This window comes from Pelodiscus sinensis, chromosome 22, assembly GCF_049634645.1.
Source record: "Pelodiscus sinensis isolate JC-2024 chromosome 22, ASM4963464v1, whole genome shotgun sequence".
NCBI lineage: Eukaryota > Metazoa > Chordata > Testudines > Trionychidae > Pelodiscus > Pelodiscus sinensis.
In genome coordinates this window covers 14,251,155-14,266,349 of record NC_134732.1, presented here as the reverse complement: position 1 = coordinate 14,266,349, position 15,195 = coordinate 14,251,155, and the positions used below count along the sequence as shown (strand labels likewise).

General features: G+C 43.9%; 1 protein-coding gene across 2 annotated transcripts in view; it reads right to left on the bottom strand.

Moving 5' to 3' along the window:
* The window catches only part of NUP214 (nucleoporin 214), an 86,688-nt gene that overhangs the window by 13,414 nt on the left and 58,079 nt on the right, over positions 1-15,195 (bottom strand). For both annotated transcript variants that reach the window (XM_075905426.1, XM_075905427.1), the window contains exons 28-31: positions 13,095-13,162; positions 9,756-11,543; positions 7,413-7,483; positions 6,594-6,750 (exon numbers count right to left, since the gene is read on the bottom strand). In XM_075905426.1, coding sequence (XP_075761541.1) covers positions 6,594-6,750; positions 7,413-7,483; positions 9,756-11,543; positions 13,095-13,162 — 2,084 coding nt within the window. The remainder of the gene's footprint in view (positions 1-6,593; positions 6,751-7,412; positions 7,484-9,755; positions 11,544-13,094; positions 13,163-15,195) is intronic.

Here is a 15,195-nt window from a genome sequence, read left to right as displayed (position 1 = left end):
ACCTGTCGTGTCCAACACTCTAGCCACATGTGGCTATTTGGCGGTTGAGCGTAGCTAGTTCGCTACAGCAGTAGGACTTAGAGATGCTATTTCCAATAGTTGTACCATCCCGCGCTACTGTACAGTGGGCCTCCCGCTACAGTCTCTTCTTTTTCTCTCCACTCTGGAAGGTTCAACTAAATGGTAAAATCGATAACTAAACTAACACACATAAGGCTCTCTCTATACTTAATAGTTTATACTTAACAGCTTAAATGCAGCTCTGGCAGCGCTTTGAAGTTGAAGTGTGGCCACGGCAGGCTCCCAGTGCTCTATGTAAACCACCTCAACAAGGAGAGCAGCTAACAGCACTGGGAGTGCAGTTTCCAGTGTTGTAGCCTAGTTCTCACGGTGCTTTACAGGGCTGTAACTTGCTGTGCCTGCAGGAGTGTTTTGTCACATCCCTGAGCCAGAAAGTGACAGTGCTGTAAAGTGCCAGTGTAGACTTGGCCTGAGAAACAGTTTTCACAACAGGTCTTCGAAGCCCAGACAAATGCTGAAACAGGTCAGACCTTCACTAGCTTCCCCCTGACTACCATGGGCATTAAGAAGGGACTGAAAGGAGGGGTGGGGCTATTCTGTCCTTTAGGCCTTGAAATGGGAGCACAAGGAGGCACAGCGTGTATACATGGCTGATGGACACAGGTGTTCCAATGATTCCAAACTTGCATGTATATATCTACATTGGGATCCACACTGACCAATACTCAATGAAGAATTCAAGATTCTTAGCCATTCTGGCAGGAAGAGCCAGCATTTTTTGACATGATGCGCTGCAGGACAATTTGCAGTTGCACTCTGACAGCCTCACTGACTAAACAGAGCCCGAGTTTTTAATCTTCCATGAATCTGATCACAGTTTATGACTTCAGTAGACAAAAGATCGTGAATCACTTAAATTCTTTTTGGGGTGAAATATTTGTTTTCCATTAGCATGAAGACTGATTTTAAAAGTTAAAAACAGAGGAACTTGCAAGGTCAAAGAATTAACCACAGCCTTTAATGCTGGTGGACTATTAAAAGGTTAAGAGAGGGCCCATTATTACTTCTTCAATGGGTTTAGGACACAAAGATAACATGACTGCTTTCTTCTCCTCCCTACTTCCATCTGTTGGCTATTGCACTGCTCCCTTTCAGCCAGGCAACCCTCTTCTCTTTCTCTGATAGCTGGCTGGACAAAATTTACAAGGAAAGAATAAAGGCACTCAAAGCTCCTAATTTAGTAAAAGATGCATTTGATAATAAAAAAGGGTTCTAATTTTGTTTAAATATAGATAAACTTGTCACATGCTTATGCAGGCCACCGATACCTGCATAAGATTATGGTACTCCAAGTATTCCAAACTTATTTTCAACTCTGAAGACCAGAGAGCATGATATTCAGTCAGTTTCACGTAGAATTACAGAGACCAGCTAGTTCAGAAGACTCAGACTAATACAATTTTAGTATGATTAGCCCTGATATACAAAAGTCTACATTATAACAGCTAGTAATTTGAACCTGGCACTTATACCAGGTCCAAAGGCAAATTGTGGAGGAATCTGATTAGATTTTTCCCACTCCTCAATACACACAAACATCTAAATCACCTACAAAATTCTTGGTAGCTTCCAAAGGAGTTCTCTCTGTTTTAATATTTCATGACCAATGTAATGCAAATTCCTAAGGAAATGAAAAAAGTCAACCTTGTACAATTGGTCTTCAAAAGGCACTTTAAAGGATGCATATGCCTTCCAATGACACTCTGAACAGGCTGAAAGTTAGCCCACAACCCAGAACAGCTTGTTTAGGATTAACATGGTTATATGCTCTTTACAAAAAATCAACTTTTTATATCATTAACTACATTTGCTGCCCTGTAAAATATCCATTAAATGCATTCTGAGAGTTCTTCATTTCTTTGATCTCCTTTTGCATGTGAAAAGTGACCAAAGACCTGTGAAATTTTGTACCAAAGATTTAATATATTTTCTTATGCACAGAGAAATTCACGTGAAGAAGGAAAATGGCAGCTCGGTGTTACTCTGCTCATTCCTACTGATTTAGTTACAATCAAGCCCACACTCTTTGGCTATTTGTATGGCTGGGATTTGTTCTATTGATTTTTGCAGACGTGTGGATTGAAAACCTCTTGCAGTGAAAATAATTGTACTCTCCCCCTACTGCTCACCCAACCTCATGCATCAGTTTCTTGATTAGTTGACAGATTTCTGATACAGGCTGAACCTCTCTTAACTGGGACTCTCTGGTCTGGCAGGACCACGGATGTCCCAGGACCAGAGAGTCCTGGTGGAGGGCTGGTGGCTGGGAGCCTTGTGGCAGGCCGCCCGGTGGCACTGAAACAGGAGCCCAGCAGTAGGGCTGATGCCCAGAGGCGACGCTGCAGGAGGTGGGAGGCAGTGGGGCTGAAGCCCAGCAGCAAAACTACCTGGCAAAACCAGGAGGCAGCGGGGCCACCTGGCAGCACAACCAGGAGCCCGGCAGCCTGCTCCACCAAATGGGGCAACTACCTGGCACACTAGAAGGCAGTGCGGCTGCTCTGTGGGGCCGGAAGCCTGACCATGGGGCTGCCTGGCAGTGGGGCTAGAAACCCAGGAGTGGGGCTGTTACCTGGCAGCGCAGCAAAGAACCTGGCAGTCCCACTGCCACCTGAGGCTGGTAGGCAGCAGGGCTGCCGACAGAGGTTGAAGCCCAAGAGGGGATGTCGCTCGGTGGCATAGCTGCACTCCAGCAGAGGGGCTGCCCCATGGGGCTGGGAACACGGCAATGGGGCTGTGTGTGCCAGCGGTGAGGCTACCACAATGGGGCCAGGAGCCCTGTGTGGGGAGGGGTTGGAGGCAGAGGGAAGCTGGCTGGGATGCTGGCAGCAAGGCCTTGGCTGGGCAGGGCAGTGACAAGGAGAGCCCAGAAATAACCTTCTCTGGTCCAGCAAAATCCCTCATCTGGGACCGGTCAGGTCCCGATGGTGCTGGACCACGGCGGTCCAACCTGTAGTAATTAACAAACTAACATGAAGTTTGTAATTTCCATTTGAGAGCCACACTGGGACTTGAGCCCTGAAGGTAACAAATCTTGGCTTTGGCATTCGAGAGAAAAAGGAACCCGCTCTAGCAGCGAACACAGTGCAGTATTAACAATGTTATTTTTGAAACTACAGACTTGCCTTTGCAGGTAATGTAGTGTTACTGCTTCCTTAACGGGTGAAAAATGCTACTGCACATAAACAAGTAAAAATCTAAGGGCTTGCTTAGATGGGGTGGGGAAAGGGCAAAAGGACACAGATCCCCAAACTGTATTGCAAGGAGTAAATTGTCAAATGCAAGTTATGAGACTGGATTTCATGCCACTGTAAATCTCTACCTAGATTTTTATATTACATTCTTCATGTATTATCTGAGCACATTACAAAATAAAATATTCACACAAGAGGACAAATCTTTAGTCTTGTTCCCTCCCTCTTCCTGCCCTTTCCCTGTTAAGATAAAATTTTGAAAAGTGGCTTTAGGGTACTTAGGAACTGACATCCTGTTGACTTTCAAAGTACCTCAGTTACATCTGAAATTGGCTAGAAGTGCTTTCAAAAACGTTATCCCTGCTAACCAGTGGTTGGAATCAAGCTATCCACACACGCTATGTCTACACTACAAGGTTTTGGGGGCAAAAACCGGCAGAGAGTCCACATCGCAAGCGCATTTTTGCACAAGTAAATCTACAGTACAGAGGACTTTTGCCAGTAGAGTTATTCCTCTTCCCATGAGGAGTAACTCCTTTTTGCTCTACAGCTCTTACGCAAAAAGAGAGGTGTGGACACTCGAGGGGTTTTTGCGCAAGAAACCCCTATCAGCAAAAGCACAGGTGCTCTGACGGCCATTCTGTGAATGGCAATCAGAGCTTTCTTGCACAAGAACTTCTATGTAATGTGGATGCTCTCTTGCACAAAAGCACATAGCTTTTGCGATGCACTTTGAGGTCTGGATGCACTTTTGTGCAAGAAGTTTTTGCGCAAGAAATCTTGCACAAAAAACTTCTTGCACAAAAACCCTGCAGTGTAGAGTAAGCCACAGGGTGTCAAGAGCCACAGCCCAGCAATGCATGAGCTGAACTTCCCACAAAGATGGTTTTGTCCTTGAAAACATTTACAAGTGTGTAGGGTAAACAACTCCACTTCAATGGGCTGTTACCCTGGGGGAAAAGCAGGTTATTAAATGGCTTCTGCAATACATGCTTATGAAAATAAGAGCTATGTAGATGGGCATGTCAACTTGTCTCTAATACAAATCAGGAGGAGGTCCTTAAAAATCCAACCATGCTAACTATATGCATATATTTTATACCATCGATACTATAACAAAATAAAGAGGCTGGCATTTGAAGAGTCATGTATGTATGCATGCATGTCAGAAGATGGGATGACTTGCTGTAGATTAAGCTGTAGTCAACAGGCCCCAACTAAATCTCCACAGAAAGCCATGCTATAGAGATGCTTCACTTCCAAACCCACTTTCAACTTCATTTTTCACTGTTACTTCAAACACTAAATGCTTTTTCTCCACATATGTATAAAATCTGAACTATAATTTCCCTTGCTGGATGAAGGCAGGAGGACTACATGACTCATCTATGTTAACGCCAAAATTTTTTGAAGTGGACCAGAACCCTTGTCCAAAATGAGTGCAATTATATTGGTATTGTTTACATTTTTTAAATGCCTGAGGGCATCTATTCTGCCTTTTTTTTTTTTATAAAGGATCTAGTCTCCTAACTCACCAATGGTGATGCTAGTTTCCTACAGCAGAAGGGACTTCACAGTCTTTCAAGATAACTTTGTTTTCCATTCTTGCTTACTCATTCCTACATTTGAAAGTAAAATCTCCAGCATCACTATTGGTCCATGTATTAAGAGAGACAGGATCCTTGTACAGAACTGCCTGGGATCTGAATAGTAAGTGGATTCACATTGAATACATCTGTTATATTTAACTGCAGTGCTCCTGTTTGGTTCATCAATATCTTTTATCACACATCAGTATGAGAAAGACTCCTGAGATATCCTGAGAAAGGCAGGTTCCTGGCTCTTCTACAATTAGCTGTGAGAATAAATATTTTAACAACAATTTTTGCATAGTCTCCAGCTATAAAATGACAGATCAACAAAAGAAGGCAAGAAATCAAAATCACAGAAGAGAATGGTAACTGTGGGACACTGTCATAAGTAAAAAAGGCTGCAGAGGAGAAAAACAAGATTTTAATATCCAGCTTAGAAGCTGAAGTTCACTGGTAAGAACTTACAGCACTGAATTTGAAAGAATTATATTTTGGTACTGAAAATCTCTACAAAATATGAATGCTGTCTTCAGACTTCTCCCATCTGTGCAGCACTTGGCTATTTATTTGGAATATTTCCTTATTCATTTTGCACAAACCTGAAAAGTAAATTTTGGGGAAAGTACACCTCCCCTTCCCCCCACATTCCACCACTTCCCTTTGTTGCTTGTTAGGCCTTTCATGCCATGGAAATTACCCAGGAACAAAACTACCACTATGAAAACAAGATGGGAACTCAGTACATTTTATACTCATTTTCTTTAGAATCATAGAATCCGAGGGCTGGAAGAGACCTCAGGAGGTCGACTCCAACTCCCTGCCCAAAACAGGACCAACCCTAACTAAATCATCCCAGCTTTTTCAAGCTGGGACTTAAAAACTTCTACAGATGGAGATTCCACCACCTCCCTAGGTAACCTATTCCAGTGTTTCACCATCCTCCTAGTGAAATAGTTTTTCCTGATATCCAACCTAGACCTCCCTCCACTTAACTTCAGACCATTGCTCCTTGTTCTGCCATCCGTCACTACCGAGAACAGCCTCTCTCCATCCTCTTTGGAACCTCCCTTAAGAAAGTTGAAGGCTGCTATCAAATCCCCCCTCACTCTTCTCTTCTGCAGACTAAAGAAGCCCATATCCCTCAGTCTCTCTTCGCAGGACATGTGCTCCAGCCCCCCCTAATCATTTTGGTTGCCCTCCACTGGACCCTCTCCAATGCATCCACATCCTTTCTGTAGTGGGGGACCCAGAACTGGACGCAGTACTCCAGATGTGGCCTCACCAGTGCAGAATAAAGGGGAATAATCACTTCTCTAGATCTGCTGGAAAAGCTCCTCTTAATGCACCCTGATATGCCATTAGCCTCCTTGGCTGCAAGGGCACACTGTTGACTCATATCCAGCTTCTCATTCACTGTTATCCCCAGGTCCTTTTCTGCCAAACTGCTGCTTAGCCAGTCAGTCCCCAGCCTGTAACAATGCTTGGGATTCTTTTGTCCCAAGTGCAGGACTCTACACTTGTCCTTGTTGAACTTCATCAGATTTATTTTGGCCCAATCCTTCAATTTGTCTAGGTCATTTTGTACCCTATCCCTGCTCTCCAGCATATCTACCTCTCCCCCTAGCTTAATGTTATCCTAAAACTTGCTGAGGGTGCAATCCATCCCCTCATCCAGGTCATTAATAAGATATTGAATGAAATGAGACATTGAGCCGGTTGCTTTACTTACTCTGGGAAGCTGCAGCTCCAAATCCTCCAGTGGCAGAACTGAAGGGGTTTTTATTGGCTGCATCCTGGCTTGGCTTTCCTCCGAGGCCACTGAAGAAACCTCCACTTCTTCCACCACTTCCAGGCCCAAACAAGCCTCCAGTGGAAGTGGATGACTGCTGAAAATCCAAACGGCACAAGGCAGAAAAGCATTTAAAAAAGCATATAGATGCAGTTGATTTTGACTGGCCTAATTCCATTCACAATAGTGATATAAAAGGGATGAGGCGCTAACTAGTAGCTCTTCTAAGGCTGAACTAAATTAGGATCTTCTTACGTCTCTCTCAAGCTTTAGTGACACTGGAGAATTGCACAGCTATAATGTGCACCAGTTTGGCCACACAAGGTACAATGGTGCATCATATCCACGCTAGCCACCCTGTCTCACATCCACATTGTGCACTCCCTGCAAGTACTTCAGGGCCTACATCTGACCAACAATTCCATACACAGCTCACTGGCCTTTCCCTGGAGCAGGTGCAGGAGTTCATGGTATCTAGATTGACACCTGTTCACGCTGTTTTGTGGGGGACAGAATCATTTGAAACAGACAACAAAGCGAAAGTCCATGCATGCCACAGGGAGTACAGGGGCTATGTCCTCTTTCATGATGCTGCATCTCTACATAATCAAACATTACCAACATAGTTTTGGATAGTTTTTACTTATTGGCTGTAAAACATATTCTGTTTTGCTTGATACAAGCAAAGTACTTTGGACCAGTCTGTTTGCATGTACAGAGCCCTGTTGCGTAGACTAATACAGCACATCTTGTAGTTACCTGGCCAAAGACAGTGCCCCCGGTGTTGGCAGCCTGTCCAAACACAGAACCTGTGTTGCTGGAACCAAATCCTGGAGAAAGGGAAAGGATGCTCCTATATAATTCCATTCAGTGCAATACTACGGAAGCAGACAATTTAAAAGGAATTGCCATTTATTACTACAGAAGCTCCAGGAAAAAAAGGGCAATACACTTTATGACCCAAATAATCAGTTTTAACTTGATAATACTGTAAAGGTCATTGCCATATGGAGCTGGAGTGACTAGGTACGTACCAATACATGAATAAGACACAAGAATAAGGTAAAGATCAGAAAAAAACAGCAAGCAAATGGTCTGGTAGCACTTTATAGACTAAAAAGTTAGTCTATAAAGTGCTACCAGACCGTTTGCTTGCTGTTTTTTTCTGTTACAGACTACCTCGGCTACCCCCTGAAGCAAGGTAAATATCAGTTATGTGTTATTTGAAAGTCAGTATCCCCTCTCCCCCCATTTAAAACAAACAAAATAAATCTGTTTTAGTGTTTGGGATGTTGCTAATACTAAATTTCTGTTAATGTCACTCTAATGCTGCAATCTATGAACAAATACTGTAGAAGTTGTTGATTTCTCCTGTGTAGAGAGGATCTCAGCGTTGCTACCTAAAGATTCCAGTTAAAGCTAATGAAAGGTTTTGATTAAAAAGAACTCCAGACTCCATTTCCCAGTTCACTTAAATACATTCTTTGTAATACGATTTGCAGTTTCTGTAATTAGGAGCACCTTCAGTTAGCAGGAGTTCACTTCCCCCAGACTTAAGTATTCTTTATTACTATAGTTAATGCAAGAGGCAGGTCTCCTATAGTTCCATCTGTTATAATTAAATTAGCCTAATTAGTTTTATTGGAAATACATTTTATCTAATATTACTTTGCACTTAGCACCTTTCATTCAAGGTTCTCAGAAGGCTATAACCTTGCCTGCACAGAAACGCAATCAGTTTTAGTAACGTGTGTAACAAGAGGAAAATTGGCAGACAGGGTTCTGATCTGTGTAAAAATTCACTTTATCTGCACAGGCAGGAACTCCAAAGCCACATTTCCACCCTTGTTTATTTGCAAGACACTTCTCAAAGCAAAAGCACACTTCGCTAGGTGACTAGGTCCTAACCAACCCACTACCTGGGGTGGCTAAAAGTAGAATCATTGAATCATAGGGCTGGCAGAGATCTCAGAAGGTCATCGAGTCCAGCTCGTTGCCTAAAGAAGGACCAATCCCAACTAAATCATCCCAGCCAGGGCTCTGTCAAGCTGAGCCTTAAAAACCTCCACTACCTCTCTAGGTAACCCATTCCAGTACTTCACCACCCTCCTGGGGAAATAGTTTTTCCTAATATCCAACCTAGATCTCCCCCCACTTGTAATTTGAGACCATTGCTCTTTGTTCTGCTATCTGTCACTATTGAGAACAGCCTCTCTCCATCCTCTTTGGAACCTCCCTTCAGGAAGTTGAAGGCTGCTATCAAATCCCCCCTCACTCTTCTCTTTGGCAGACTAAATAAGCCCAAATCCCTCAGCTTCTCCTCGTAGGTCATGTGCTCCAGCCCCCCATATCATTTTAGTTGCCCTCCACTGGACCCTCTCTAATGCATCCACATCCTTTCTGTAGTAGGGGACCCAGAACTGGATGCAGTACTCCAGATGTGGCCTCACCAGTGCCGAATAAAGGGGAATAATCACTTTTCTAGATCTGCTGGCAATGCTCCTTCTAATGCACCCTAATATGCCATTAGCCTTCTTGGCTACAAGGGCACACTGTTGACTCAAATCCAGCTTCTCATCCACTGTAATCCCCAGGTTCTTTTCTGCTGAACTGCTGCCTAGTACATCTATATGTTCTGATGACATGTATGCAATGCAGTTCACTAATACGGCTGAAGAGCCCTTTTGAATTTCTTCACTGTTACAGGCTCACCTTGGTCCTCTCCATTTACTTTAATGTAACGCTCTGAAGTACTTAAATAGCCATTTGTTTCGGTGTAATTTAAGACTACACTGAATCCAAAACTCTTCAATTATTGGTCAATGAACAACACAGCACATTGCTTAGAATCATGTTAAGCTATACTTAGTAATGGGAACCTAAACTGGAGCTTCTTTGTTCAAATAGGGCTTCGACTGAAGCAATTAGTATTAAGGCAGACCGTTTAGTCTCCAACTGCAAGTCTCACACAGGATCGGATTTGCTATGTCCCCTGCCAGCAGAAGGCATCACAATTAGTTCTAGTTTCCCCTAGGAAATACTGCTTAACTACCTCAATCTGACAGTTAACTAGACGACCCGTCCTCATCTCCCACCTCTTACCTGAAGCTTGACAGAAGCTGAAGCCAGCAGATGCTGTTGTAGTGGTGGCAGCAGCATTGTTACCAAACACTGATCCACCTTGTCCAAAGCCAGCACTCTGCCCAAAAACCGGAGCACTGCTTTGCCCAAACAGTCCACCACCAGCGCTGGCAGATGGCTGGCCAAAAGAAAAGGAACTGGGACTGTTGGTGCTAGATGGCGATCCAAAGACATTTCCACCACTGGAAACTGCAGTAGAGGAACATGACTGGCCAAAAACGGGCATGGTCCCAAACCCAGTTTGAGAGAAGGTGAAACCATTTGAAGAACTGCTTGCTGGCTGTCCAAAGGCTGGTGCTTGCCCAAATGCTGGCTGACCAAAGCCACCTGCAGCTGCTGTGCCAAAAGTAGATGTGCCAAACCCTGAGCCAGCTACCTGAGTAGTAGCTGCAGTGGTGGAGACTGTACTGCCAGTGGGTTGGCCAAATGGAGAAGATGCTGTGGTAGCTGCTGTCAGCTGTCCAAAAACAGGAGTGGAAGGGGTGGTGGTTGTGTCACCAGCAGGCTGACTAAAGGCCGAAGCAGAAGAACTGGAATTTGGAGGCTGAGAGAACACCAAGGAACTTGAAGAAACAGCCCCGAATACAGAAGTACCAATAGCTGGGCTTTGAACAGAAGCACCAGTGTCTGTGGTGGCAGCCAATGTGCTTGTTGTTTCTGCAGAAGGGGCAATGACGACATTTGCTGCGGCTGTGGTCGCTGAAATGTTCTGTTCCAGTGGGGCAGGAGCAGAGACTGGAGGAACTGCCTCTGCATTCGACTCACTAACACAGGTAACTGTAGAGACTGTATCGGTGGAAGGCGTCAAGGAGGTGCTAGGACCTGTCACATCTGCGTCTCCTGCCAGATACTGAGATAAAGCCTGTTCGTCTTTAACAGATTCGGACAGCTGTAATTGTGTCTGGGGTTGGGGTGTCTGGGGCTGAGGAGTTAGAGGTGCAGACACTGCTTCCCCTTCAGATGGCTTTTCAGACAAAGACGGTAGCTTGACATCCCCTGCAGCAGTGCTAGAAGGTGCTGGGGAGACAGCAGTTGGCGTTGAACTCAAAAGACTTCCAAATGACAGGGATGCTGAAGTGGTGATGGTTGCTGGTACGGAGGTGGATGTTGTGATACCATTTGCTTGTGGAATACCAAATGAAAAAGCAGGCTTGTTGCCACCTGAAGATCCTCCAAGACTAAATACCCCAGGAGGTCCTGTGTTGGTTAACTGGACATTGCCAAATATGCTGCCAGTGGTATTTGCGCTGACTGACGTGGATGCTGTACTGGTGGCCATGACTGATGTTGAAGTGGCTTCCACAGATTTCCCTAACTGCAGAGGGCTGCTAAAGGTAAATCCAGAAGGTACTGTGGATGTTTTAGCTGGTGGACAGCTAACTATGTTGGTAGATGGTGCTTTAACATTGACCTTGGTATTATCATCTGCTTGACCAACTCTTAATCCAGAGAAACTTCCAAGAGTTTCCCCAGCCATATTACTCTGAAATAAATGTTCTCCTGGTTTTGACGGAAGGACTTCTAGTTTGCCAGAGGTTGTGGAAAGAGCTGAAGTGGCAGTCGGAGCAGGTTTGCTGTTTGTCTGGGCGGTATCCACAGAACAGCCACTTGCCACGGGGACTCCTGAAATGTTGGCTGGCTTGATGGATCCAAAGCTAAATGAGCTCTCCGGAACTGTTCCAAATCTAGTACCCGCACCAAGTGAAAATGCATCAGGCTGACTCGACTCTTTAGCAGGAGCTGTCACTCCTGGAGAGACATAAAGGGAATTAAAATGAGTTACAGGTTGCGATGCTCATTATCATCTGTATGGTACCAGCATGCTGAATGCTTTACAAACAGGTATCAAGAAAATACTCCTACCTCAAAGCCTGTACAGTCTCGCGACTATCAGATGACTAACTAACCCTGACATTTTTTCAAGCCCAATATAACAACAACATTATGGATTAGTTTTGCAGTATTGAGTGCCAGAGGATCAGTCCATAAAAAGACCAAGTAGCTTAGGGGCCATAGAGGGAGCAGGACTGAGAAGTCCTGATTTCATTTCTCTGTCCTTACTGACCCATATTTTTTAAATTAAATGAAAATGTCCAAGTGATACAGGTTAATACACAATAGTAACAGAGACTGAATTAGTAGGACTTATTTCCTCATGAAACTTTAAGGTCCTTATCAGTTTTCTTCACTTAACTCCCATCTCCACTGTAAATAGAGAATCAAGGCCACAGTATTCTTGCTGACCCAGGGAGAGTGGTATGAAGAACTGAAATAATCTGTGTAATGCAGACCACTACAAGCAGTTCTTCAGACCTGCTGAATCTTCCAGCCTCCCCTTACCACCACTACAGGCAGTCCCCGGGTTACATACAAGATAGGGACTGTAGGTTTGTTCTTAAGTTGAATTTGTATGTAAGTCGGAACTGGTACATATTGTAGGGGAAACTCTAGCCAAACATTTCTCCAGAGCTCAGTTTTATTCTCCCACACCTCACTTCCCTCAGTCCTTTATTCTCAAGCTGAGGTGTCTGCTGAGAAAAGCCGCTCCGCGTCTCCCTGGTCTGCTGTGGGGGCACTAGCTTCGCGTCTCCCTGGTGTGCTGGGGGGAAGCAGCTAGTGCGGGGTTGCCTCACCCCGTTTGTAAGTAGGGATCCGATGTAAGTCGGATCCATGTAACCTGGGGACTGCCTGTATTTACTCAAATGTATAAGATCCTAATCTGGAAGTTGAAGATTAAATGAAATCAGTTCTATCTCCTTGCAAAAGATGGAATATTTGCTCACTGATACAGAAGGGAAATTTTTCCTCCAGATAAGTTATTGGTAAATATAATACACCCATAAACCAAAAGATTAAGTACGGGAGGCAGCCTGCCTGTTTTTCACAAGCTTCTGAGAGGCATGCGGCTATAAACCATTCCAAATCCTCCCCCTCACTCACCATGTACACGCTCTACTTAAGGCTGATCGCGCTAGGCAGCCAGCCACCTATACCTATGCCATTTTAAAGCCTGCAGATTAAAAACAGCAGAGGAAATAATTTCCAATACTGCCCTTTTCATGTGCTAATACATCACTAGATGTGTTTGGGAACAAATATTTTGCTTACTCTTAATTGAAAGGTAGGTGGCCCAGATTCTTGCATATTACATAGCTTAATCCAGCATTAGGATACAAAACCCAATATTATTGTAGTTACTGCAGTTTTAACAACAAAACACAAGAATTGTATGAATGAAAAAAGGTGTAAGTATTCATCTACTGGAGAAACAAGAGATATTTCACACTTTACACAATTTACCTTCTGAGGTTGCAAGGCTGGGTGGTGTTGCGGCAGTAGACGTGGCTGCACCAAAATTAAACCCCGTCCTGGGGACCAAAAGAAAAAGGGACAGACAACATTAAGGGTACGTCTACACTACATGCCTCTGTCGGCAGAGGCATGTAGAGTTGTTTATTCAGCAAAGGTAAATGAAGCCGCGATTTAAATGATCGCGGCTTCATTTACATTTACATGGCTGCCGCGCTGAGCCGACAAACAGCTGATCAGCTGTTTGTCGGCTCGCCACTAGTCTGGACGTTCCCCCTGTCGACATCAAAGCCCTTTGTCGGCAGCCCCGGTAAACCTCATTCCACGAGGAATAACGGGGCTGCCGACAAAGGGCTTTGATGTTGACAGGGGGAACGTCCAGACTAGCGGTGAGCCGACAAACAGCTGATCAGCTGTTTGTCGGCTCAGCGCGGCAGCCATGTAAATGTAAATGAAGCCGCGATCATTTAAATCGCGGCTTCATTTACCTTTGCCTACAACCCTAATCTACATGCCTCTGCCGACAGAGGCATGTAGTGTAGACACAGCCTTAGTTTCCAGTGTTAATTCTTCCTTCCTCTTGACTAATAGTGAAACCCAGATTCTCAGAACAGGGACATACAAAATTGGGTTTTGCAGATGTATCCTGCTTCCTACTCACAAACCTGTTACTGTACAGCAACTGACAGAAGCAGGGAGAATGGCTTACATTTATTTCCCTACCTGTGACAAAGCTCTAAGTTATAGACAGAAAGAGTTTGGTTTAATTCAAGACCTTTCTGACCACTTCATCTCCTATGTCCTTCTCCTCTGCTGTTTCTGCTCCTCTCTTCCATTCACTGTTAGGAAAAGCTCCATGCAATAAGCTGACTTGGCAGAACATGGATATGGTAGAGAATAATGGCAGCGACAGCTACAGGAGTACATGGATTTATTCAAAATTAAGTAATAGCTTTAAAGCCAAGTGGTTATGTATATGTACTATGGAATAATTAAATGTTCTTTACTACCGCTCATGAAGGAGGAAGCCATACAGAACATTATATACATTAAACGACTATTTTTATGCGAGTTGTGGAAAATAAACATACTTTAACAAGCTACATTTTTGAAATACATTTACTCTAGTTTTAGCTGAATAAGCCACCATAATGAGGCCTGGAACCCTTTGGGGAACCTGAAAGCCTGCAGGAATTTCAGCATTCTGGCCACTTCACCCTGAGTCTCCGAGACAGATGCTGCTGCAGCTTCAGAACTCTGCGTGGTTTCACTACACTACTGGCACAATCAGAGGGACTCCACTTCCTAGGCTATGACAAGGGGGCTGGTACCATGAGAGAGGGGTTTTGATTTTCTCTTTTAGATACAAATTTTATCTTCCCACTTTACAGATTAAATGCTTGGGTCTTCTGAAGAGTGCAACAAGTGCTTATGTGTTACACCCAACATATAGACTAATAAACTAGGGCAAGAGGGATTAACAATCTAAAATCCTAGACAAAGTGGCAGAATCTGCAACAGAACTTAGAAAGGAGACTCCCAAACCTCTGTTTTAAAACACCTGCCTATACTTCTTTCAAAGAAAGAAATTCACCCGAATATGTAAATGCACAGAATATCTATTTCATCTGCCTTTGCCAAGGAAATTTGTATTTTTATTTATTTATTTATTTAAATAAAATGGGTTTTTCATCTCACCCTTGAAACATTTCAGAACAGAGGTTATAACATGATAACAATGTTTTTTATCTCTATGACACATGCCTCTCTGTGTGTTATTGCTTATGTAACAGAAATCACCAGATGGCGTTGGGACTCCAGTCACCTCCAGGAGTGGATTACTTTTCAAGTCACAATATGGCATTCATGCTGTTGTGTCTTTTTTAACTTCACCGAGTTCAAACTGGACTGTGTGCCCAGATTTCCAGCCATTAGTGGGAATTTCAGTGCCTGTGTGTACCAGAATCTTATTAGTGTGTACACCCCGCCTTTTATAATGAACATCCCTATATCCAGAGTTAGAAAAATTAACTGGAGAACGAAAATCATCAGCGAAGATTACAAACATAGTCAAAGGCTAGCTCAGATACCC